This window comes from Sceloporus occidentalis, unplaced genomic scaffold, assembly GCF_023333645.1.
Source record: "Sceloporus occidentalis isolate IW3139 unplaced genomic scaffold, rSceOcc1.0.p SCAF_6, whole genome shotgun sequence".
Taxonomy (NCBI): Eukaryota; Metazoa; Chordata; class Lepidosauria; order Squamata; family Phrynosomatidae; genus Sceloporus; species Sceloporus occidentalis.
The window spans coordinates 93,770,296-93,795,561 of NW_028316986.1; the positions used below are offsets into that span (position 1 = coordinate 93,770,296).

Consider the following 25,266-nt stretch of genomic DNA (forward strand, 5'->3'; position numbering starts at 1 on the left):
GCATGGAAATCTTGGGAGTGTGTGTGAGAGATCATCAGTAAAGTTAAAGCTAAGTGAGGCACATCAGACATATTTATGAACAATCAGGGCAGTTTCACTGCAAAACGTAATGGGAATGAACATACAAAGGGATTCCATTGTTATTTTCAGTAAACCTTTTTGGTTGCCGATTCCCTCTTTCTCCCTTTCTTGCACATTCACATTTCACTTTGGCTGTATCCTTTGAAGGATGAGGTAGATGTGGTGGCCAGCAGATGCTGGTGAGATGTTGGAGCATAGAGATGTGTGTGTTCGTGCCATGTGTCTCTAACTTCTGATTCTTTCATTCACTCAGGATGAAACTAGACAATACAACCAACATGTTTTTAGAATTGCTTCTTCAAGTGGGAAAAGACAGCTCTTTGTCACAGCACATTTTATGTCCTCACATTTGTATTTTGTATTTGGAGTGGGGTTTTTTTTGTCGTTGGGCATTGGAAGGTAAGTGTGTTTAACTTGCACATCCGATTGCAATGACCTATGCAGATGTGAGAAACGTTGAGATGTCATTCAACAAACACACATACCCAGTCCTTCTTCACATCTGTTCCTACTACACACTTTACATTTTAGAATATGCAATAGTAACAATAGGTAGCTCTACTGCAGCCATCACAAGTCTGGTTGCTACTGTACAATGAACTCTTGGGACTTTATTGCACAGCCATCTTTACTCGATCCAGGTATGGGATGGGATCAAGCTTGAATGGCCTTGAACGGGTGTTATTGTACACAAAAATGCAGATTTTGTCGCAGGTCGACTACAAGCCATTCATCAGCTACGCTTAGCTGACTGATTTTTGAGGGACAGAAGCTTTCTGGGGTAAAAATGGCTGTGCTTTAAACTCCTTGATGTCTGCAGACAGCTATTAGTAATGATAGGCAATGCTATTAGTAATAACAGCCAATCCTAGTATTTGTAACATTTAGTTTCTGATCACCACCTCTTGTACATTTTAAGACAAGATGTTGCGATCATCACAAAGGGAATTGGCATGTTATTTGAAAAGATTTGTTGCTTGAGGTAGAATAACTTCATTGACTGCATCCTATGGAATCCTGGGATTTTCAGGTTTAGAGGAAACATTTAGCATCCTCAGATATCCTCTAGTCAAGTGCCTCACCAAATTACAAACTTTGGGATTCCATAGAATGCTGCCATAGAAGTAAAGTAGAATCAAAGTCCTATGATTGTCGAGTGTGAAATGGCCCCAGGTAGATGGGCTGCTGGGCTGACTCAGTATAAGGGAGAACACAGGCCTCTGGCATTTGGTATACCTGAATTTCTCAAATGCTTGTACACTATTTGATTTTCCAGGGTTGGTCCTGTTGTTAGATGGTGTAACGCAATTCTCTCAAGCAACAGATGCTAAGGCAGGGGTAGGCAACCTTTTTGAGCCGGGGGCCAGGTTGCTGTCCCTCAGACAACTGGGGGGCCGAAGCCGGGGGTGGAGCTTCCACCCTCCAGGGGCAGAGCCACATGCCAGGGGTGGAGCTTCCACCCTACGGGGCGGAGCTTCCACCGAAGCATCATCATCATCATCACCACCTCCACTACTATCATTGTTACAGCAGACCTTTCAGCAATAAATGCACCAAAAATACACAGAAATGCACTTTGGAAAGTCACACTCCTCCTCCTCCTCTTTCTCCTCCTCCTGCTCTTTCTCATTGAGAGGGGATTTTGCACAAAGAACACCCAGGGCAAGTAGTAATAATAATAAATAAGACTAAGAATAAAGTTACAAGCAAGGAAATTACTACAATGCAATTGAAAATAAACTGCAGCAAGCATGCACACAGTTTCAACCCAGAAAATCCCCAGGGTGCTGAGAGGGAAGTTTGCAGAAAGAACACCCAGCTAACCCCCTCCCCCAATGAACAGACCTCTGGCCTTGCTGTGGCTGCAGCTGCCGCTCTGGCTCCCTTTCTCCCTGGCTCTGCACTCCTTCTGCTTCCTCCTCCTCCTTTCCCTGCTCTTAGGGAGGAAGAGGAGGAGGGCGGAGAGCGAGGTGGAGCCTGCTGCAGGCCTACTGCAGCTCCTGGAGCCCTGTTGGAGTGCTCCAGGGACTGCACCAGGCCTGCTACATGGGCGCCGCCATTTTGTTTTTCAAAATGGCGGCCAAAATCTCGTGTGACCTTTGACATCCTGAGGTCACGGGAGACTTCGGCCGCCATTTTGAAAAACAAAATGGTGCCCGGAGCGGTGAAAAACGGGGGAAATCGGCGGCAATCGGCCGCAGGACTGCTCGGGGGCCGCTGGGAAGGCCTTGGCGGGCCGGATCCGGCCCGTGGGCCGCAGGTTGCCTACCCCTGTGCTAAGGGATGGTCACTAGGGGCATGTGCTATGCAGACAAAAAGTCAGAACTTTGTGTTTGTGTGATGCACAGACGGTGTCTGTGCTCTCCCTTAACTTAGTTTTATGTTCTCCAGCGTGGAACAAGACACCATCCTATTGTCACTGTTCACTCTGATTATTTTCTTCATGTGAAGGAAGAAACTGGCAGCAACTCTGGCAGCAAAATATCATGAAATGTCTTCCTGATGTGCTATCCCTGAAAGTAGCTGAATTGCCATTAAAATAGCGCAAACAATTCCTAAACAATGGAAATGAAATTGAAGCTAAACCGAGAGTTTATGTAGTTCAACTTGGCAACTGAATTTAAACTTTGTTGCTGTTTCCTTTGCACATCCCAGCAATTCTCCTATGAACATGATGGCACTCAATGAGTCACAGTAATAGTACTTGAAAACACACACACAGAGTGCAGAAATACTAAGTTTAAGTGCATCAGCTGGCACTCTTTTACTTAAATGGCAGCCTGCTGACTGTTTATTGAGTGTGGTGCAGGCTGGGAGAGATGAGGGCAATTTAAAGCATAACATGGTCATATGGGAGGAGGGGAAGGAACCTTTCCTTTGCCAGTATTCTTTTGCCACTTTACAATGATGCCCCAGGTGTCCCTCCTTCCCTCCCCTGCAAATTAAGTGCCCTGCTTGATGTTACTTCAAATATGCTCCCCTGGCTGCTGTAGAAAACAGCTAGAAATATGCTGTGAGTACACATAGACAATCCTGAGCTAAATAGGGTGACCAGGTGTCCTAACCGTAAAGGACAAGGCACCACAAAATGTAGGACATTCAAGAAAAATGTAGGACATTACCAAATAAAAGATAAAAACGCTAATATACATATCAATTCATGCTTTGTAGTCATGCTCAAAATGGAGAACATAAGGAATTCCTCCTGGACAGAAAGCTGAAATGCAGGACATGTTCTGGAAAGCGAGGATGCCTGTCCACTCTGGGGCTAAATTAACCAAAGGTTTGATTCTGTATAAAGGGTTATTCTTCAGACATTACCTATCCTTGTTGAATCAACTTTCAAAGAGGGGAATACATAGCCCTCCTTCCTCTGTCATCACATTCTCTAAACTGAAAGTAATTTTCCTTCTGTGGAAGGGCAGGGCTGAAAAAGAAACATTGTTTGTATGGAGCAGTTTCACAAAAGCAAAGAATCTGAGTTTCCAACATCTTTGTTCCTCACAAGCAGGATCTCCTTCTTTTCAGACCTGTCTGAAGACCTTCAGACCATTTTCCACATGAGGAAAGTAGTGATAGAAGGCAGAGTAAGGGGAGAGACTAGATGCTCCCTTGATAGCATGTTGAGTCAAGCTAAAATAGTAATGCCATAACAGGGCTTCAGTTAGCCTTATCATTCATAGGAATCTTCAATAATTTCTTAGGTTATTTTGAAGCAAGCAGGTCTAAATTAAAATAATAAGGGAAAGAGAAGGCTATGTGTTCCCTAGCAACTACATATGCCATCTGGCCAACTGTGCTCTCATTTTTGGCATAATGGAACTAATGAACAGTTTGTGCCATAGCAGACTCCAGTCTTCTCACTGAATAGTGAAGAGAACAATTCAGCAAAAAATAAATAATAACATTTGAGAGAGAATTTTGTGCTCCGTGTTTCTCTTGTATACAATATTTCATATATAATTAATGCATGTGTATCTGTGGCTGTGTGTAAAAACCTAAGGCTTGTGGCTTCACAAAACTGTGTTGTGGATTTTTACTATCCAGTTTACCGGACATCTCATATAACAATGACTGAGAGACAAGTCATAGAAGTACTGTCCCTGCATTTCACCAGGTCTTAGTTTGGATGTGAAACTTTCTTAAAATGTTGCTGAGAGTCACTTGGGACTTTATCACACAAGGCTGTCAAAGCAGGACAGTAGTGTCTGTGACTGCACCTTAATACACAATGCTGTGTCTGTTCTGTAACTGCTGCTGCTTCCATCTGTTCCTAGAATGCCCCTTTTTATTGACTGACAAAATCTGTCAGTGCCTCTCATTCACGCTGCTTTCCCACTATTGATTCATATGTGATAAGATCCTCCTGCTACAGTTCTGAGATACGAGCTGTCACAAGAATAATGTGATTACTCTTCTCTCCCTTCCCCTTCCCCCTCATTATTCCCAAGCAGGCTGTTTTTCTTTCTTTTTTCTCTTTTTCTTTCTTTCTTTCTTAAAACAGATTTTTTTCTTTTTTATTGAATCAATTGCTGTGACTGCCAAATAATAATAATAATAATAATAATAATAATAATAATAATAAACAGATCTAAAGGCATGCTGGGAGGGCACAGGGCAGAAATGTGGGATTATGAATATCAGCATGCAGAAGACAGAACCCAAGACTATAGCAGCACTGTGGCACTTTTGAAGAGCTTTGTGAAAATGACTGTCCCCAAGTTGTTATGTTTGCATTTCCTACAATTATATCATTGTGGCATCTCAGCAGCCAGATGTGATAAAGTCCTTGGAGATCTGAAAACAAATCAAAACAAAATATTTCATGGTGTTGGTCAGTATTGACCAATTCTGGTAACAATTTCTGGCATGCTGAACTTGATGGTAGATCAAACTGAGGCTGAGAACATCATCAAAACGTAACTTGGATGAGTACTTGGAAGACCTAGGGCACACTTGGCTTGGTTGTACTTATTAGTAATGACAGTCAGAAGCAAAGAAATCACCATGTTCAATTAAGAAAAGAAAGGAGACAGCATGTTATTCAGTATGATTAATTTCCAACTTAGAAGAAGTGAGATTGTGTGAGATTTGATATTTGCTTTTATTATTAGAAAGATGCTCTCAATTAAGACGAGACAATCTCAAATGATTGATTTGACTTGTCTTTGTATTAACTTTGTTCCAGAAAAATAGAATGAAAAATAGAATACTGTGGGTAATTATAATATTAATAAGATTTAAAATAAATCGAAGAACATAGTTTCAGATAAAAGTTATATTCCCACTGTGGACACATCTTATTATTCTGAACAATGTATATGTAAGTGGTGTCCTTTTGAAGAATGTGGCAAACTACCTTATAACTAGCCAGGGTGGCTATTCCCTGCCTCAGGTGACAGTATATCAACAGCAGCATGAGTGATTTGCCAGGACTGTTTCTTCATTAGTGTCTGGGTCTAAGGAAAGACCTCTTGAGAACTAGGTACTCAGACCTGGTCAGACCTGGTCTTTGGAACTTGTAAAGATCTTTACTAAAGATTATTCTTCCTTATTGAACTCTAAAAGGAAATCTCCATGCCCAACTTGCAAGAGTTGATACCTGCTTTTACCATCTGCCTGTCTGCATATTGTACTGGTTGTTTTGACAACAACTGTTTGTCTGCCCAATAAAGGAAGGATGTGTTTTCCAGAGCAGGGAGGTGGTGAACAGATCCAGGGAGCAGCCATTGGAGTCTTATAGAACAGAAGGAGATACAGAGGGAGGAGAAAATTGCAGTATCATGGAAGAGGGACTTAAGAATCCTGCTTGTCCCCAAACTGTGTCCCAGCTCAAATAGCATGGATAGCCTTGGTGATTGTAAAAATTGCGGTAAATACTTGGTGATTATAAATACTGTGACATTTCCAATCAGCATTTGATTCTGGATGAGCATGGCAACCCGACATATAACACAGAGCCTTGTCAGGAGGAGACTAGTGGGTATGTGTGGATTTCTCTCAGTTATGCTCACCAGGTGTTTCTGTGTAGCATCAGGTGATTGTGATTCCATTCTTCTGACCAGAGGCCCTATCCCACAGGCTGCAGGGCTTGTGAGTGTATACCTAAAGAATAGAGAGTAGATCTGGTGTAGTACCCATCCCGCTGCTCAACAGTCTCCCTTTCTAAGCTAGCCTTGGAGTTGGTGTTGGAGTCTCTTCGTCTATTAGTGCTGGGAGACCTCAAATCTCCATGCTTTCCTGTCAGGAGTGGCACAGGACTTCATGGCCTCCATGACAACCATGGTTCTCTCCCAAGTGGTATGAGTTGTTACAATTCATGTTTCTTGGTACAGTGAGTGGTGGCTACTCAACTCCAAGGATTAGGATGAAAAGGATTATTTAAATCCATTTCAATCTGGTTTCAGATCTGGTTATGGGACAGAAACCAATTTGGTCAACTTGGTGGATGACTTATGCAGGCAACTGGACAGGAATATGCCTCCGTTGGTTCTGCTGGACCTCAAAATGATCCTGGAAGTAACACCAGTTGGAGATGATGTGGTGGTAGCAATAAGGAAATGGTGGATAAGTAAATGGTGGTGTCCAATTGAGTGACAGGGGGCCCTTCCACCTCTCAAGGGGAGATATTTCACTGCCACAGTAACTATCTCCCATAGACTGGCCAGAAAGCAGGCACTGAGTGGATTCCTGTTAGTGTGAATGCACTCCCACGTCTTTTTCTTTTTGTGCCAAGATAAGACATCATCTGACTTGCCCGCTGCTCCCTCACCTTTCTTGTGTAAATAGTAGTAGCAGCTGGTCCTCTTGGAATATGATAGCTTGAGAGGCAGGGTTGGATGGGGTTAGAAGACCACTCCATATGCAGAGAGTGGGCTGGACACAGAACTGTGTGGGTGGAACATAATACTCTGCTTGGTTCAGGTAGGGTCTCAGCCATAGTCTGTTTGTAGAAAAGTCTAGTTTTCTGATGCCTTCCTTCCTTCTCTTCTTCCCAACTGCTATATTCACTACCCTTTTCTCCTGCTGCCACTGCTAACAATGTAGTGGACCAAAAGGATTCTGGCCACTGTGTGTGAATGCTTTTATTGTAATTGTTATTGTTGAAAGAAACACATAGCATTGCATTGTAATTCAAATGATATATTAGGATTTCATTCCAATACGTTTTTTGTAAATAACATTACACAAACTAGGTAGCAAATATTGCCATTGTCCTCTCAATCCCCCCCCCCCAACCCCTAGACATACAAAGAAAATGCTGTCTTGTATATCACAGGAACAGTTCATTATATAAACTGAGCATAGAAAAATTAGCAGAGTGCTTGGAAAACATTTAAATTCAGAATCTGGAAGACAATACCTCAATAGCATTGTTGGTCTCCCCCCACCCCACCCCCTTTAACAGACTATGAGATTTCTGCATGTTTATTTGGTGTGAACATTTTTGAACTGCAGCATGTTGGGCTTCTATATACAAAGATAAAGATGGATGAGTATCTCCAGACTGAAATTTGATACATTATGCTGCTGAAGCAGCATAGATGTGGAAGTGCCTTGTGCAGCCTCTTTTCCCTAAATAGCTGCCAAAGGGAAAATTTACATGTCTCCTTTACAGAGAGAGACACAAGCTCCACATTCAGGCAGAGTAGATACAACCCATTGTTGGGAATTAAATAATGAAAAGCCATAGGCATCAGACCACATGAGGGTTCTTGAGAAATACTGTACCTGCATTTCTTGTTATTCCCAACGCAAAGTGGTTTTTTTTTTTTTTAAAAAAAGTTTATACTCCTCTCCCCCTTTTTTCTGGGAAATTACTCTTGAGTATGTCCAAGACTCTTTCTGGAAATCTCACCACCCCATTATGCCTTGCCTCCAGGTAAAATCTCTTAGTCCTGCCTACCTGAAATGAGTCCCTCATGTGGATTGCCCTTTTGAATGGCACATATGGAAAGCCAAAGGAGCCAATGATCCACTTCCACTACTTTACTGTTAAGAGATCAAACCACATTACAGTTACAAATTGATTTTTATTTTTTTTTTGCAGGTCAAGTTGTGGCCACAGACTTGGAGACAACAGCCAAAAGTTTCCTGAAATAGTAAAGCCCAAGTGACAGACAATATCCCAGTTGGTTCCTGAGTATGGCTAGAAGGTTGGTACACAGCATATACACACAGTGCCTGTCAAGACTTAAAAGTATCCACACAATGGGAGCATGACTCACTTTATACTTTGGAAAACAGGGATCTGCATTAATACAATTCCATTCCTCAAAACTATGCAAAGTAATTTCACTTCAAACTTAGGGGAAAGGACATATCACATGAAAGGACTGAGGGGCAAGGACTGACATATCACACAGGAGTAATTTGCTGTTTCATTTATTCCAAGGGAAACAATTTCTTTCTTAATAGTTGTCTCTAAAAGCACACTCTGAAGTAGCACCATTTTGAATATATCACAGGCTGAAGTCAGAAATACTTGCAAAATACTTTTTTTATTATAAAGGCACTGCATATATATCAGTTTCCTTAAAAATGTGGGATACTCTTTCCCCCCTCTTCTTTTCAAGTGGTTATGCCTGTATCAGAGCTGGATGATGTCATGTCAATTTGCTGGGCATGAGAGAGGCTGAACTCCCTTTATCTCCAAGGCTTTGCTGAAGTTAATCTCTAGTGGTTTAGAAGTTCCCTTGGTGAGCTTCAACGATCGAATACATCCTTTGAAACGGATGTTAGTGGTCAGGCCAAACTGGTGCAGCCCATCTGATAGGGAAGGAGAGAAAAAGAAAGTAATTTATTATTTCAACCTCTTTCTATTCTAAAAGGAAAATAAATTCTTCATTTTTCCCAAATAGGAAGACAAGCAGGTAGGCAGACAAAGACCTTTCTACTCAGGCAACTAACTAACAGCTGAGGAAGAAACTTTTAAAAATGTGGGATTGTGGGCTACCTTTTTCTTTTTACTGATGTGCTTTTACAATTATTTAAATATAAATATTTGTTTAACTGTGTTTTGATACTGTCCTGTATTTGCAGAAATTGTACTCTGAGCCTACATTGCAGAGTTCTCTGCATATGGATTTATGATTATGTTATCTAACCTTTGGTTATGACTGTAGATCAGCTACATAACTACCTTAATTATATAGCTGAGAAGTGTCTCTCATCCCAACCCCTGCAATCTTGATTCATCAAGCAGCAGCCACTGCAAGGAATGGAGATCTTCTCTCTTGCCACTTGGGAGACAATACATGGACATTTCCACCGCCTCTCCCAATGTGATAACAACAACAACAACAACATTTATAGCCCGCCTCCCCCCCCCCCGAAGATCGGGTGATGGTCAGAAGCAGGATACTGTAATAATTGTTCCTTGAACCAGAGAGTGCTTGGGGATGGGGGTGGAAATGTTACTCAGCTGCATTCCAGTCAACTGCTGTTGCTGCCTGTTTAGTCAGGACTGGGGGGCTTTTATGATTCCTAAATATTCCCTACTCTATTGAATACCTAGGAACTGTGAATATAAGCCAATAACAAATGCCATAGCAAGGCCATGAATTGCAGCCCTTATGATTAATGGCAAAGTTACACAATTGAATGTGCTGTGGAATGCACACTGGATGTGCATGCCTATCAAGTGAGCTTCTATATGTACATCAATGATCACAATGGCAATACATGCCCAATTTAGCTTCTGCAGTCTTGAACTGAATGCAGACGTTCTACATTGGACAAAAAAAGGTAGAGTTTGGAGGTGAGGGAAAAGAGATGCTGTAGTTCTGCCTGATGTACCTGTACAGTAGCTCTCCCTGATCAAATATTTGTTAACCATGAAAGCTGAGTGACCCTATTGTTCACATATCTATATATATACTTTTATATGTACATTTTTTACAAACTTTTACATATATACAGATGAAATATTCTAAATGTTTGCAGACTTGTGGAGTGTAAAGAGTAGATTGTTCATAGTACCTCAGAAATTAGTTCAGATACACTGATAGCTGGCACCCAGTGACCTCACTGGTAACAGTGTAGTCGGGTAGGCATTTGTGTGTATCTGGAGCTCACAGGCTTTGCAAACTCCTCATTTAGCCTTTCACATTGCACAGTTACAGCACTGCAAATCCACTTTAATTATCTTGGCTGCAAGTCATGGAAACCTTGGATTTGTAGTTTGGTGAGGCACTATAGACCTCTGGTTGAGAATTCAAACTACCTCTCACTAAACTTTAAATCCCAGGTTTATATAAGATGTCGCCATAGCAGTTACAGTAGAATAAAGCACGATACTGTATAATTGTAAGTGTAAAAGGCCCCTCAGTTAAATGAAGTTAGAGGAAATACAGGTCAACTTCATTCAAGGCTGGTAAGCCTAGCCTAATACTCCCAGGATCCCATTATCCATGCAGAACAAAAGATGTATGAGACAAATTTTTAGGGTGATAAAACCACAAAGCCAAATCACACATGTGCAAACACCATAACTGTTAAGCTTTTCAATAACAAAATGCTGACAAATCTTATCTAGCGGCAGAAGCCCTGTGCATCCATTTTCTCCCCTCACCCATGCAATGTTGCTCATAAAACTTGAATGTTTTCATATATCTTTACAGATACTTCAGGTATGTATTTGTAAAATATGCTGAATGATCTACAACATACTGAAGCAAACACCTTCATCTTTTTGTTACAGAATGATCTCTGAGGTGGGCAGTGTTGTTTAGTTTATGTTCTATGTGCCAAACCAGGACTGCACTGCAGTATTCCTGAGGGCCTGGCACTCAGCTTTAGAATCCCTGTCTCCTGAATTCTCACCAAAGCCTGGCATAGGAGTTTATCACACTAGCGATATCCCGTGGAAAAAATGGGAGTTAAAAGAGATTTAAAGCAAAGAAAACCTGGAAATATCCAAAGTTTATCACACGACATCGCAATTAACGTGAAATAACATGAAGTTAATCCAAACGCAAAGCAGAGAAAACCAGCAGCTTTTTACTTTTGGAACAACCCGAAAGTAAAAAAGTTGCCGTTTTTCTCTGCTTTGTGCTCAGATTAACTTTGCTTTATTTCACTTGGGCAGTCCCCTAGTGTGATAAACCCCCCAAATTTGCAAGTTTTGTTTAAATTCTAATGTACTTGAAATCTCGTTTACCTCCCGTTAGTGTGATAAACTCCATAGATTTTCCACCAGGTCGTTTTAATCAAATCACCTTTCCATGGTCAGGGACAGTATGGAATAGTGGAGTGAGGGGATAATCTGTGCTAATTGTGGCTTGATAATAAATGCGTGATTGGTTGCATTAAGCTTACAGAATGTTCTAAATGAATCCATTAGTGATGTCTTAAGAGTAATCAGGAGTATTATCTGAGTGACCTGCTCCTGCTCCCATTTGGTACATAGAGAGTAGAGAGTTAGTGGTATATGCAAACAGATGTCAAACTTACACTGGTGTATACCTTTGTTGTTGTGGAAGTTGCTATTCTCTTTCTCTCTCTGCACTGACCAAAGGACCTCACAGATTTATTGTAAAGCTTCCTCACCACTCCCCATGGCTAATCTGTGCCTGGTAGAGAGTGAGGATATGGGAGAAATATCTGGCTACGAGCCCTCCGGAGGACTCCAGCAGACCTTAGCAGATAAGGTAATACTTTTGAATCTGGCTACAGGGACACAGCTAGGTGATTTTGCTGCTCACTCCCCAATCTCCACTGTGCTCAGAATGGTTGTTGATTGCTGCTCTATAATAAATGTGGGGCTTATGAATGGCCAGCTGTAGTACAATTCCACATGCAGAACTATTATGCTACAGAGGCTGGATGTCCATCTGTCAGGTATGCTTTGATTGAGAGTTCCTGCATGGCAGGGGGTTTGATTGGATGGCCCTTGTGGTCTCTTCCAATTCTATTCTATGATTTTATGATTGAGTCATACAGGATGCCAGCCAGTCTCATGCTGCACAGAGATATACCAATACAGAGCCAAATAGATCCTTGGTTGCCCAGTTGCTGAGGTCCATAGGGCCTCCCTATGCCCCACAATCTAATCTGCTGTTGCCAGGAGTCCATTGTGAAATTGCTTATATTGGAAAAATGTTCAACTGCCTGTCTAATCTTGGAATGTCTCTGACTGGAGGCTACAGTCAACGTGAGCTCTCCTCCTGCACTTACCAGCTTTTGTTTTACCGGGATTCATTCCAGATGGTATATACCCCTTACGTTTCTTGATCCCAGTAAAAGTACCATATGAAACTGAAACATATTTATGAACTAGTGGATGCCTAGGTTATATACTCACCAGGATATCCTCCAACGAAGACAGGATCATTAGTATCTGCTGCAGTGGAAGCTGCATTTGGGCTGATACCTTCCACATGGTGGCTATCCACAGTCAGCATTAAACGATGCTTTACTTTGTGTGCAATAACCTTGTGCCACTGACCATCACACAAGCTACCTGATATCGCTGGCTCATAGATGGCAGAAAACCGCCCTGCACCATTATCGACATGGAACATCACCTAGAGGAAAAATCACAAAAATAATTAGGGAAAACCAATTAGCTATACAAACAAAACAAAATAATAATCTGCTAATTGCAGGCCTGGCTGCTGTGCTGTCACATCCAGTCTGCCTTACAGGTACATCTTGATGCAAAGTATATTAAGCATGCCAAAGGGTCTGTTGTATGGATCTGTTATACTGTTATATGCCATGCTCATAGTGCTCTTCCTCCCGCCATTAAAAGCAATAGTGCCTCAGTTATCCTCTTCAATAAAAGCAGTGATTAAATACTTAATCAACATAAATGTATGAAACTGTGCTGTACTCAAAAATCCACTTGAAATTAATTTGCAGCTGAAGGACCAATCTTGGCAGGAAAGCTCAGAATTATGAGCAATATAGCTTGTCAGTTCATTGCTGCCAAACTCTAATATGGGTAATAGACACAAGACAGTATTTCTGCAATGAGTTTGATGATTACAGTGTTTGCACAAACACGAACAACTTGAAAAACATCCATTAAACGTAGAGCAGAGCATTAATGTAACAGGGTCCATGCAAAATTCCCACTAGAAAATATTTTAATAGACCAATGGGAAGATTTTTAAAAGGCAAACATAAATTTCATTACAGAAATCTTGGTAATCCATTTGTGCTAACTGGCTTGGGGTTAAAATGAGTCATCAGCTGTGAAAGTGAGCACAGCAGTCTGGCTCTGGTCTATAATTTAAAGAAATGTACATATATAGGGGGCACTAAGACTTTTGAAAAATCAGTTTATAAGACTACATATCTCAGAATCCTAGCCCTGCTAGGAGTATAGTCTAAGTAAACAAACAAATAAACAAACAGCCATAGTTTTTTGTGGGGTTTTCGGGCTATGTGGCCATGTTCCAGAAAAGTTTCTTCCTGACGTTTCGCCAGCATCTGTGGCTGGCATCTTCATGTTTGCCTGGAAAGGACTTGGGTATATATAATGTGTAACCTGGAAAGGCAGGAGTGAATTTGCATGAATATTGTTTTTGTTGCTAATGGCAGGCCTCAGAGTGGAGGATCTGCAAAAGAGGATTGATGTCTGCTTGACAGTGTTCATTGTCTGCTGGGAGATTTCTTATTTGCGTTTGTTGAGTCTTTGTCTTGCTATCTTTCAGGACTGGTAGCCAAACCTTGTTTACTTTAAACTTTAAACGTCAGGAACACATGGCCACATAGCTCGAAAAACCCACAAAAAACTATGGGTGCCAGCCATGAAAGCCTTCGACTTTACAAACAAACAGCCTTTTCTAAACCCTGGATTCTAGCTTTATATTTTTTTAGGGTACAACTCTCAGAATCCTGGTCAGGTTGGTTAGGGTCCTCTGAGAGATATAGTCCAAATTTTGAAAGAACTGTAAATTGTATGTGAGGAGAGGTACTCTTTCTGTGCCTCAAAAAGAACAAAGCATATTTACAGTTAGCAACTATAGCAATGTGGGTGAAGCTTATGTTTTTCTGTTAGTAGTGGTGCAAAGATATGACTAATCATGGAGGACAGAATCATAAAATAGTTAAGAAGCAGAATATACTCGAGCACAATTGTGACGATTCCATACTCACATTTTCATCCACCAATTCAATGCCAAGCCCATCCATTTTCTGGCTGCTAATTCCCAACAGAACACCGTTTGGCTGAGTTGTGCGGAACTCAAATTCTATGTACAGATCTACCCCCACTTTAAATGCTCCAACTGAAGAAAAAGGAAGAAAAGCAGAATAAGATAAAGCCCTCCAAATAATATCACCTTGACCTTTTTCTTTGTTGCACACAGACACATACAAAGCTGTTCATAATAATGTTAGTAATGGTGATCTGATACCAACTCTTAGCTTTCACCAAAAAAAAGTGTAATGGGATGCAGTTTTTGCTAAGAGTTCTTACCTACAGTAAGTAGTTGGATTTACTAAAGGAGAGACACTGGCATAATGTCCAAATTCTTTGTTTCCTGTGGTATAGGCTGGCATGCAGCACTTTTTCTTTGCTTGCTACTGTATGGTTGTTGAGACTCTCCACCAATTTAAGTTTTTTTTTTCTATGCAGCTTCTCACAAATCCATGAACCCTGTTCCTGTATTGAAGCCAGCAAATATATGGCCACCTTAAGTCCAATACATGATCCCATATTTCTTCCTTGAACTACTGTAATAGGGGCACTTGTCATGGGGGAGAGGAAGGGTAGGTCATGTTAGCTTCCAGCTGCTTAATCTCATGCTAAATATGTTGACATTCTATGGCAAATTGACATTCCATGGTAAATTCTCCTAAAACGGAGTGAGAATCATGCAGCACTCCTGTTGTTATTGAACTGCATCTCCCAGCATTTCTCACCATTGGCCATGCCGACTGCTGAAATGCTTCCTTGAACAACTTCTGGAGGGTCATATAATGGCCTCCACTAGAACAAAAGCAGGCTAAGGATAATGCCAGGAGGTACAAAAATTGATGTTGTGCTATGGGAATGTGCATGAAAAAGATGGGAGGAAGAAGGGAGGCTCAGCACTTAGTAGGGGTGCCATGAAAAATTGTGCATGTATATGTAACTTCATATATGTGTGTGGATAAATAGGAAACGCTGCCAGACTCATCATGTGCAATTAAAGGCAAGCACAGTTGTGTGATCACAGGCTTGAATCCTGTTTCCTCTCTATTCCTGGGAGGAGACATGTATGATCTCTCTAGCAAGTCTGTTCCTATCTGTAACTGCAGCCCACCAGATCCCACATCATTCCCAAGATAGCAATCCACACCTCAGAGGTAGGCACAGTATGGGAGGGTGCATGGGTGGGGTGGGGTGGGGTGGGCAGGAAAGGTTTCTTGCATGAATGGGAGCACAATTTTACTTCTAAAAGAGAAATGAGGATCCACATCACATCACACTCATAAAAATAACAGAACAATTAAAACAAATCTATTTATATTTGCGGAGAGAACTATAATAATGATTGCATAAGTAATTTTAATGTTTGAATGTTTTTAGAAAGAGTTTTGAAGATTTTTGCTTGTTCTGAATCCTTCAAAAACAAACACCAAATCATCACAACAGCCATAATCTTGTGGAAGTCCAGTTATTACTGTCATTAAACAAGTCTAGTTTCAACTTGGCTTCCTCAGGAGCATTCATGGTACTTTGATTCCTTCACTTTTCAGTCTTTATTCTCCAATGTGCTTCCTTTGGTAACTGTCTACTTAAGAAGGCCTAAAGAATAAAATTAGAAAATCCTCTAGTGCTCTGTTTATTGCACAACAGTACCTGCTTTGGCAAACCCTGTTCCTGCAAAGTAGGTTCCTTCTTGTGGATTGACAAAGCACTTTCCCACGTTATAACTGGAAGTAGGGTTATCTAGATCAACAGGAGACTCAGTCATTTGGAAATTTCGCATGCAGCCATTAATGCTGTAAACGACCTGGGCAAGGATGAAAAATAAAGATGTTAATACACAGTTACCCAAAATGTCTGATCCTGCAACTGAAAGGTTCAAATATGGCACATTGGAACACCTAGCATTTATATTCATTTGTGTTCACTGGTGAAATAAATTAGCCTTTTTACATTATTGTTCTACAGAATGTGAGTGTGATAAATCTTGGTTTATTGTATATAGTCTTACATTCTAAGAATGAATTCACACAAAATCCTGGTCACTTTTTAAAGATGTGGTGTTATAAGAACATATGTGATATAAGAATATATGACAGAACTATGAATTATATCAGAAATGTAACATGCTCCACCCTTTTGAGAATTTTACCCAGGATAACTGCACAAAAGGGAATGTGTGCATTTACAGTTAGCATTTGTGTATCTCACCTGCATACCACCATGACAAGAATGGGTGAAACACCACTGTACTAGTCTGAAAACATTTCTGCCTGCCAGTGCAACTTTGATATGTCCAACAGCTGGCTCCCTGTCCTTCCTAATATATGGCCTTGTCTTTAACACAAATTCATTCTCTGGTCAAATTTTGTTGTTAATAATTGCTGAGAATGGTTGTTGGCTTGGACCAAGAAAAACTGTAAGCAGTAAATATATAAGGCTAGACAGCTAGCTCCTTCCCTGGAAGATCATTGCCAATGTTTCTTTTCCAACAAATCCTTGAACCATCACATTATCCTATTCAATTTAGAATAAATATCTCTTTTGAGTGCCAGGCTTCTTACTGGAGGGCAGTTTGTCAATAACCTGTCTACCTTACAAGTGTTTTTATTGCTTGGAGAGAGCTATTGACAACTAAAAAAATCATTCTGAGTATGGATAGTGAAGAAGGGAAGGCCTCTCTCTTTCTCTGTTTGTGTGTTTAAAGAAGTAGGATTTTGATTTCAAATTTGTTTGGTAGTTAAGTAGGCTATCTCTTCCGGCCTAGTTTTAAAGATTTGGTGGACTGGCAACCATGAGTTTGATGGTTAATTCAGTGTTAGTGATCTAGCCAATCAGCTAATTTCTATGTCATTTAATGTAAAGCATTCACCAGGGAGCACTTGGCCAAAGTGGAAAAATTACTACCAAGCTCTCCCAGTCAATAATAAATATAATGGTTGCGATTCTGCATTGCATTTGTAGCTATATAGCTATAATCACTATAGGCCCAGTACAGATTAGAAGAAAGAGGCGGGCAGAGGCCATACTTTCCTCCTCCTCCTCCTCCTCCTCCTGCTCCTCCTCCTCCTGCGGCAACTACACGGCTGCAACAACAATCCACCCCCAAAAGGAGCTCCTTCTCATGATGCTGCCACAGCGCCATTTGCTGCCTGGGGCATCATGGTGTTATGCACGCATTGCGCTGTTTGGACGTGTGTACACATGATGTCATCAACATGCACGTTGTGTGGATGGCAGTGTGTAAAGATGGTGCCTCTGTCATGTACTAGGGTTCCGATCATGCAGATGCTGCGCACTCCAGAACCCTAGAATTGGCCCCAGGCCGCCGCAAACCGCAATGGTCTGTACTGGGCCATAGGTACTAATGATCTAAGGAAATGCCCTCTCAAGCCTACCTTAAACTCCAGGGAGCTGTTCTGAGCAATGGAGGTTTGCAGCACAAATGGGGAAAGTCAGGATGACGTTCCCAGTCTCCTACCACCCTGAACTGCAGTGCAATGAAGAGAAGCACCAAGATCTGGTTTCTCCTCATTGTATTTCAGCTTGGGAATGGCATCGTCCTGAAGAACCCCCTTACTGCACAACAGATCTCCATCACTCAGGGCAGTAGCACCACGATCATGAATACAAAACATAGCTGAATATGGAACGGTTACAGACCTGTAACTCTTGGTTATGAATCCATAACTGCAATGTAGTATGCCAGGCAATGCCTCATCATAGCTAAAGTAGACCCATTAAATCAACTGCTGAATGGTAAATCAAAATAAATGTACAGTTGGCCCTTGGTATCTGCACCCCATTAATTTCCAGGCACAGTACAAGGTGTTGGTGATGACCTTTAAAGCCCTTCACGGCCTGGGTCCAACCTACTTGCACGATCACCTTCTTCCATATAATCCTCCCTATGCACTTAGGTCCTCCTGGGAAAAATTTACTGCAGCCAATAAAAACTAGGCTGGCTGTGGTTACCCAAAGGACCATTTCATCTGCCGCTCCCAAATTATGGAATGGCCTGTCAGAAGAGATCTGACCTATTACCAATCTTGATAGCTTTAAAAAGGCTATCAAGACGGATCTCTTCCGACAGGCCTTCCAGAATAATTCACTCGGATACCCACTGATATGGACCATCTTACTGATTCTCCCGTTTTCCAATCTCTGATTATTTTAATGATTTAAATTGTATTTTATTATTGTTATGTGGGAAATATGATGTTGTTTGCTTAAGGGAGGGAGAGGATAGTGGGATTATTTTTATACTGTATGAATTTTATTATTATTGTAAGCCGCCTTGATCCTATGGGACAGGCAGGATAGAAATAAAATATTGGTTGTTGTTGTTGTATTGAAAGCTGACAGAAAATATTGGATAAACAAATAAAACTAAAAAGAAGAGGGACAGATTCTGGGATTTTCTAGTCTTTTAAATCAATCTGGATACAACTTGTACAGCACACACTTACCATCCGTGGGGTTTCAGTTTCAGGCTTCCCCAGTGGTTTAAGGAAAAAAGTGCACGTTTCAGTGCTATTCTACCCAATGGGTGGTGACATGCATGCAACCGCACTGGCACAGCAGCATGAACACACTGCCATTGATAATAATGGGGTGGGATGATCTGTGGACATCTGAGTCAGTGAAGGCTAGTCCGCTGATACAGTGGGCCACTGTATTTCCCCCCCCTACAATGTGGATACAACATGAACAAGATGATGGGGACAGCTGATATACAGTAGCAAAAATCTGCTTGGGTTCTAAAAGAAGAATGAAGAAAAGTTTCCTTTACTTACTGGGCCAATTCTTTTAGTTGTATAGTTAATGGGCAATCCTCCAATGTACAACATCCCCACAACATCCAAAATATCAGCTCTCTTTGGGCTAGTGGTCCTGTTTGTAGCACCATCAACTAACAAGACACCTTCTTGTTTGCTTCGGAATATTTTTATCTGAAAAAAAAGATATTTAGTTTATTACTACTTTATTGCTATGTACTTTCACATCAACTTTAACATATGGCAATCCTGCCATAGGGTTTTCTTGGCAATAATTATTCAGAGGAGGTTTGTCTTCTTCTGACATTGAGAGAGTGTGCTCTCCCAGGGCCACCCAATGGGTTTCCATAGCTGAGCGAGGAAATGTTATGTAACATCCCTCAGATTAAAACGATTATCAATTTTTCTAGCTCTGCAACACTTTGGAAAATTTTTTTTTTTTTTTTTTTTGGTATAACAAAAACGCTCCCAGTAATGCCCCAGCACCTAGGATTTTTTAGCCAGCGTGGTCACTGGAATTTATCGTCCAAAATACTTTGGAGATTTTTTTAAAAAAATTGTTCTATAATTTCTCCTTTTGGATAAATAGTCTTCATCCAGTCTTTCTCGGTCCAAGGATATACAGGAGTATGTGCAATGTAATCCTTTTCAGATTTAGTCACAATTAAGTGCCACTAAAGTTACTACTGCATACTCTCAATGAAGTATGGGATTGCATAAATTCAGCAATTTACACATTGCAGATCAATGATTAGGCTGCCCAAATTCTAGAATACAGACTAGAGAGGCTAACACTCTCCCTCCTAGAGAATCTAAGGCACGTTACAGACCTCCGGATTGCGGTGGTCTGCTGCCGCCGCCGGTTGCTGCGTCCAGGAACTGCAGCAGCCAAATGGTGCGGTTCCCGGACAGAGCAAAGAAGGAGCGCGAAAATCGCACTCCTTCTTGCAGCCCAGAAGAGACGCCATGAGGCGCTAGTCGTGCACTCACGGCGTCACTTCCGCCGCGTGACGTGCGGACGTTATGTCAAAATGGCGGCAGCCGTGTGGAACGGCCGCTGCCATTTGTTACGGTCTCAGTCTGTGCTAGGGTTAGGGGGCGTCTGGAAGAGACGCCCCTTTCTAACCCTAGCACGGACTGAGTCCGTCCTAGGGTCCCCGTTTGTAACGGGCAACACTTTCTTAATGCTAATCCTGGTCTATCTGATGCTGTTAGATGCTTCCAACAATTACTACTTTGTAGTTCTAAGAGCTAATGAACATATTTTAGTATTGGCTCAAATTAGGTACTATAATTGGCTCATATGGATACTATAATTTCCAAGCTATATTTCCATCCAGTTAATACCAGGAATACGAAGGTCAATGTGAATTTTTGCAGTTTTCTCTTACAAAAAGAAACCCAGATGTATTTTGACAACCAAATATGCATTGACTACAAATGCTGTTCAAGAAAAATCTTCATGAGGTTAGGATAATGGCAAACAACAAAAGTGCATAGTTTTTTGTGGAGTTTTCAGGCCATGTGGCCATATTCTAGAAGAGTTTCTTCCTGACATTTCGCCAGCATCTGTGGCTGGCATCTTCAGAGAATGCTTGCCTGGAAAGGAGGGGTGTGTGTGTGTGTGTGTGTGTGTGTGTGTGTGTGTGTGTGTATACTTTGTGACCTGGGAAGGCAGGAGTGATTTGCATGTGTACTGTTCTGTTGCTAATGGTAGGTCTCAGGGTAGGAGGGTCTGCAAAAGAGGATTAATGTCTGCTTGATTAGTGCTCATTGTCTTCTGGGAAATCCCTGACCCTGGGGGATTTCTCATTTGCATTTATTGAGTCTTCAGCTTGCTATTTTTCAGGACTGGTAACCAAACCTTGTTTACTTTAAGGGTTTCCTCTTTTGTAACAAAAGTACAGACTGTGGGCATGGTTCCTTTCATGGTAATTTTTTCCTGTCTCCATTTTGTGGGAGTGGAAGAAATTCATAAGCTGGGTGGATTCAACAGATGCTCCTGGTATATTTTGTCCAATAGGAGCAAAGAGCAGAAACAAAAAAGTGGCATATCTCTACCTAGGTTAAATATAGAACAGAGCAGTCTGATATTTTCAGTTCAAGAATGTATTTGGGAAAAACTAAGCCCCCTCCATCTCCCATATAGTTGTATGGTAGTAGCTGCCATTATCACAGACGACAACCCAATGAATAGTTTTCAAATCACCAGCTGAAGACCGAGGACCTCAAGAAAATGGGAGAATTTTACTGGTTTGTTCCTAAGAGGGAATACAAAAAGATCCTTCCTAATTTAGAGCCCACCCAATTCATTCCCCTATTTTCAAGAAACAACCAGACATCCTTGGCCAGCTCATTAACAAAATACTGATGAAAAACAGCATTTGAAATCTACATAGCATTAATGTCTGAATTAGAGAATGGAAATTCTTTCTTTCTTTATTATTTGTTTTGGGGATTGCAGCCCCCAGAACCCAGCCACTGTGCGAGCAAAGTACCTTTCCTAGCTCAGGTGATCTTTTACATTATACAACTGTGAAAGGTCTGGATAAAAGACTGCCCTAAGCTCTGCTGTGTTATATTGATTGTTTCTGTAGTCACTGCCATTTTGCGTTCTTTTTACTCTGTTTTATTCTGCTCATGAGCAAATGGGGTATTATGATGTCATACCTTGTGCCAGTGGCCATCGTTGATTTTGTTGGGAATCATTGTGCTGGTGTTTCCATGTCCCAGGTCATAACTGAAGTATGGAAAGCCATTCTTTATCTGAACAGTGGCAAAATCAGCATGATTGATCCGGGCCATATAAAAAAGTAAACCATTTTCAGCCTTAGTCCGTATTTCAAATTCAATGGTGAGTCTAAACATTTGAGAAAGGGGGGAGGGAATAGAAAGTTAGGACGCATTAATCTATTTTCTATTTCATTCTTTCTCATAAAGCTAACATTGCCAAAGGCAAATATGAGACAAATAAAACCAAGACACCTAATATCCCATTTCTGAACTTGCCAAGGTACATAGAGGTAATATTCATGCACTTACTGCACAAGCCTGATTTAGGGCTGAAACAACCCATTCTTTATGTGTACAGAAAAGTAGTTAGATCAAAAGTTGTCTCTCAGTCCATAGGAGACCAATAGTCACCTTTAAGAGCAAACTGCCACACCTTGACTTTCAGTTTGTTTAAATGAGTGGGTGTGAAAGTTGAATAAGGCCATTTGAAGTAAAGAAGATGCATGAGATACCAGAGGGTGTAAAATATAGGCAGGCTCCCAACTGGAACCCACTGACAAAACTTATGGATAGCCCTGAGCAAACATTCCTCTCAAGAGGTATGGGGCTTTTTGCATTGCACAGTTATAGCACTATGATTCCACTTTCATTGCCTTGATGACATGCTAGGAAACCCAGGGAATTTGGAGTCTAAGGAGAGGTATTTAGAATTTTCAGCCAGAGATCTCTTGTGCCTCACTGAACTACAAACCCCAGGATTCCAGAGGATGCAGCCATGGTAGTTAAAATGGAATTATAGTGCTGTAATTGTATAGTGCAAAAGAGCCCCTGATAATGAAAGTAAGCTCAGATTGCACAGTCGGTACATTCAAAGGCCTCTTAGTGATACCTGGCCATAATCTCAACCAGATTTTTTATATGTCCAGGATAATGAGCAGAATTACTCTTTCCAAAAAAAGTACTCTTTCCAAAATTACTCTTTCCAAAGTAATTTACATGGTTGTTCTTGTGGATTTAAATTTATGTTTACCACTCAAAAGGATAATGTGTTGTAGTTGTATTGCTACTGAGTGCTATATAGTATAACTAATCTGGATCCAAGTTTCTATGTGTTTTCTTAATATCAAGTACATTTTTATACCACTTATCAGTGCACTTAAGCACTCCCTAAGCGGTTTACAATGTGTAAGCTAACTGCCCCCAACAAGCTGGGTACTCATTTTAGTGACCTCAGAAGAAGGCAAGCCTGAGTCGAGCCTGAGCCCCTGGCTGGTATTGAACTCACAACCTTATGGTTTTGAGTGAGTGGCTGCAGTACAGGGATTTAACCACTGTGCCACCAGGGCTCTTAAAGAACAGACCTACAATGCAGAATGGAACTTATTCCTACGTACAACCATGCAGTCCAATATGGGTAGCAGCCAAACTAATAAAATATTTAAAAAGAAAGAAAGAAAAAAAAACAGAAGTAAGGCTATGGAGTTAAAACTGAAGGCATTAGTACAGTATTCAAAATAGTCCAGCAAGCTTTACTGTACCTGAAAAAGAGATATATTCATACTTCATGATTCGTATACATATTCATGAATATGAATTCACGAACATGAATATGAATCATGAAGTACTGTGATTCATACTTCAAAATATAGACAGAAATTCTGCACTGGGAGACATGTCTCACATAGCTATGTCTAATGATGCTACCCTTCTCTGAACCTAGCTTGTAAATCATGAGTTTTTCTGAATTTTAAGAGAGTGAGAGGGGATCAGGAAAACATGTCCAGCTATTTTCCTTCAGCAGGAAGTGCTGTTACTTTCTTTCTTTCAGCTGGACATGCTGCAAGTACATAAACTTCAGGGACTCCCACAGGTCCAAGGGATGTCCCTGCAGACTATGTACTTGCAGCATGACCAACTAAAGGAAAAAAGCTGGATATATTGCCACTTTGCTGTCTGACAACCCAGAAATGGCCATTTTAGTGTATAGCTGCTAGAATTCTGAATTATACAATGGCCAAAAAAAGTGAGTCGTGATGGCTAAATTGGAATAAACCTACAAGCCCATGCACTCAGAAATAAATCCCACTGGACCACCTTAGACAGAATTATCTAGTGAGTAAACTCTGTCTAGAATTGCAGTCTTATTGCCTGTGATTTACTATATAAATAAATCCAGGGAATTAATGCTAGAAAAAAGAATGGCCTTTTGATTTGTCTATGACTTCTGGCAAATATAGGCCAAGTCTCTCTGTTTGGCATTTTCCTTTGATTTCTCTTTGCTCTATTAAGCTATTTAGGAATTAAACACAGAACAAAGAGACGTACTAAGGCCTCAGGTCTAAAATGTCATTCTTGCAAAGAATTTAATTCTAGAAGATTTCAAACATTTTATGCAGTATGAAAAGAAAAACTGAGAAGTCATCCTGCTCAGATTCTTGCTCTGTAGCCACCTTCTCTAAAACCATCTCTGTTGTTCAGTGCATACCGTATTATAAGAATGGATTTTTTCACCACTTAATTTTGAAACTGGACATACTTATTCTTTACTTTGGTGTCATCAAATGCAACTGCAATATGACTGTTCCTTGATAGACCAAACTGCTTGCCTCCTTCCAAGGTAATTGGCTCCACATCTGCTGCACAATGTTCCTGCAAAATAAAAGGCTCTCATAATCTTTTCCTCGTGAGGTAGTCATAGTTTAGGAGTTCATCACATGAAATTTATTCTCGCCTCAATCACATTAGGGAAGGAAACATGATACATACTGGTTTGGGAGCTTTACTTATCACACTGTTCCTTAATTAACACTACCAAGGCTGTTTGAGCCATGGACTCTTTTTCCTCCACAACCACATCTCTCTGCCCAGTGTGCCTTTTGTTATTCTTTTCTTTTATTGTTTATTTGTCTTTTAATTGATTTTAGCCATCATGGTACTGTGATTTAAAGGTGGGAAGGAGGAGAAAAGAAAAGAAAAGAAAGTGACCGCCCCAAAAACCAAAAGTGATTGGGGCTAGTGGTGGGGAGGAGGAGTGGGGAAGAGAAAGCAATACTGAGACCACGTGACTGCCCAATGCTGGGTATGCATTACTGCATGGTGAGCCTGATATAATACAGATGTAATTGGAAGCATAATCAAGGGACTTCTTCCTATATAAAGGATGCCCTAACCACACTTCAGAGACACAAGAATCACACTTTGGAGATGACATCATGTGATAAGTATCACCAAAGGTGCTTTTCCCCTCTGCTTTAATCACAGTTTAAAAGACACATGTTTAAAAGCTCTCCTTCTGTGGGCAGGAGAAGATTTTTTTTTTTAATTTGACAGAAAGGCTTTTGAGAACTGAAAGTTTTTAAAGGAAGGGCTTTTAAGAGTGTGCTCTATTTTAATTGTACAGTTTTTTTAAAAAAAAAACCGTGGCAGATATTATAGACCAATTACTTTAGTTATACTTAACTCATTATACTTAACTAACTAGTGTCTCTTGGCCTAACCCCTGAATCCTACCTTACCAGGAAGCAGTTACTG

General features: G+C 40.9%; 1 protein-coding gene across 1 annotated transcript in view; it reads right to left on the minus strand.

Annotated features, from left to right (window-relative positions):
- Nucleotides 1–7,235: 7,235 nt before the first annotated feature.
- The window catches only part of LAMA2 (laminin subunit alpha 2), a 609,129-nt gene continuing 591,098 nt past the window's right edge, over nucleotides 7,236–25,266 (minus strand). The window contains exons 59-65 of the mRNA XM_089530405.1: nucleotides 24,272–24,384; nucleotides 21,673–21,862; nucleotides 19,021–19,176; nucleotides 15,878–16,031; nucleotides 14,188–14,318; nucleotides 12,386–12,608; nucleotides 7,236–8,850 (exon numbers count right to left, since the gene is read on the minus strand). Coding sequence (XP_089386531.1) covers nucleotides 8,693–8,850; nucleotides 12,386–12,608; nucleotides 14,188–14,318; nucleotides 15,878–16,031; nucleotides 19,021–19,176; nucleotides 21,673–21,862; nucleotides 24,272–24,384 — 1,125 coding nt within the window. The 3' untranslated portion in view covers nucleotides 7,236–8,692. The remainder of the gene's footprint in view (nucleotides 8,851–12,385; nucleotides 12,609–14,187; nucleotides 14,319–15,877; nucleotides 16,032–19,020; nucleotides 19,177–21,672; nucleotides 21,863–24,271; nucleotides 24,385–25,266) is intronic.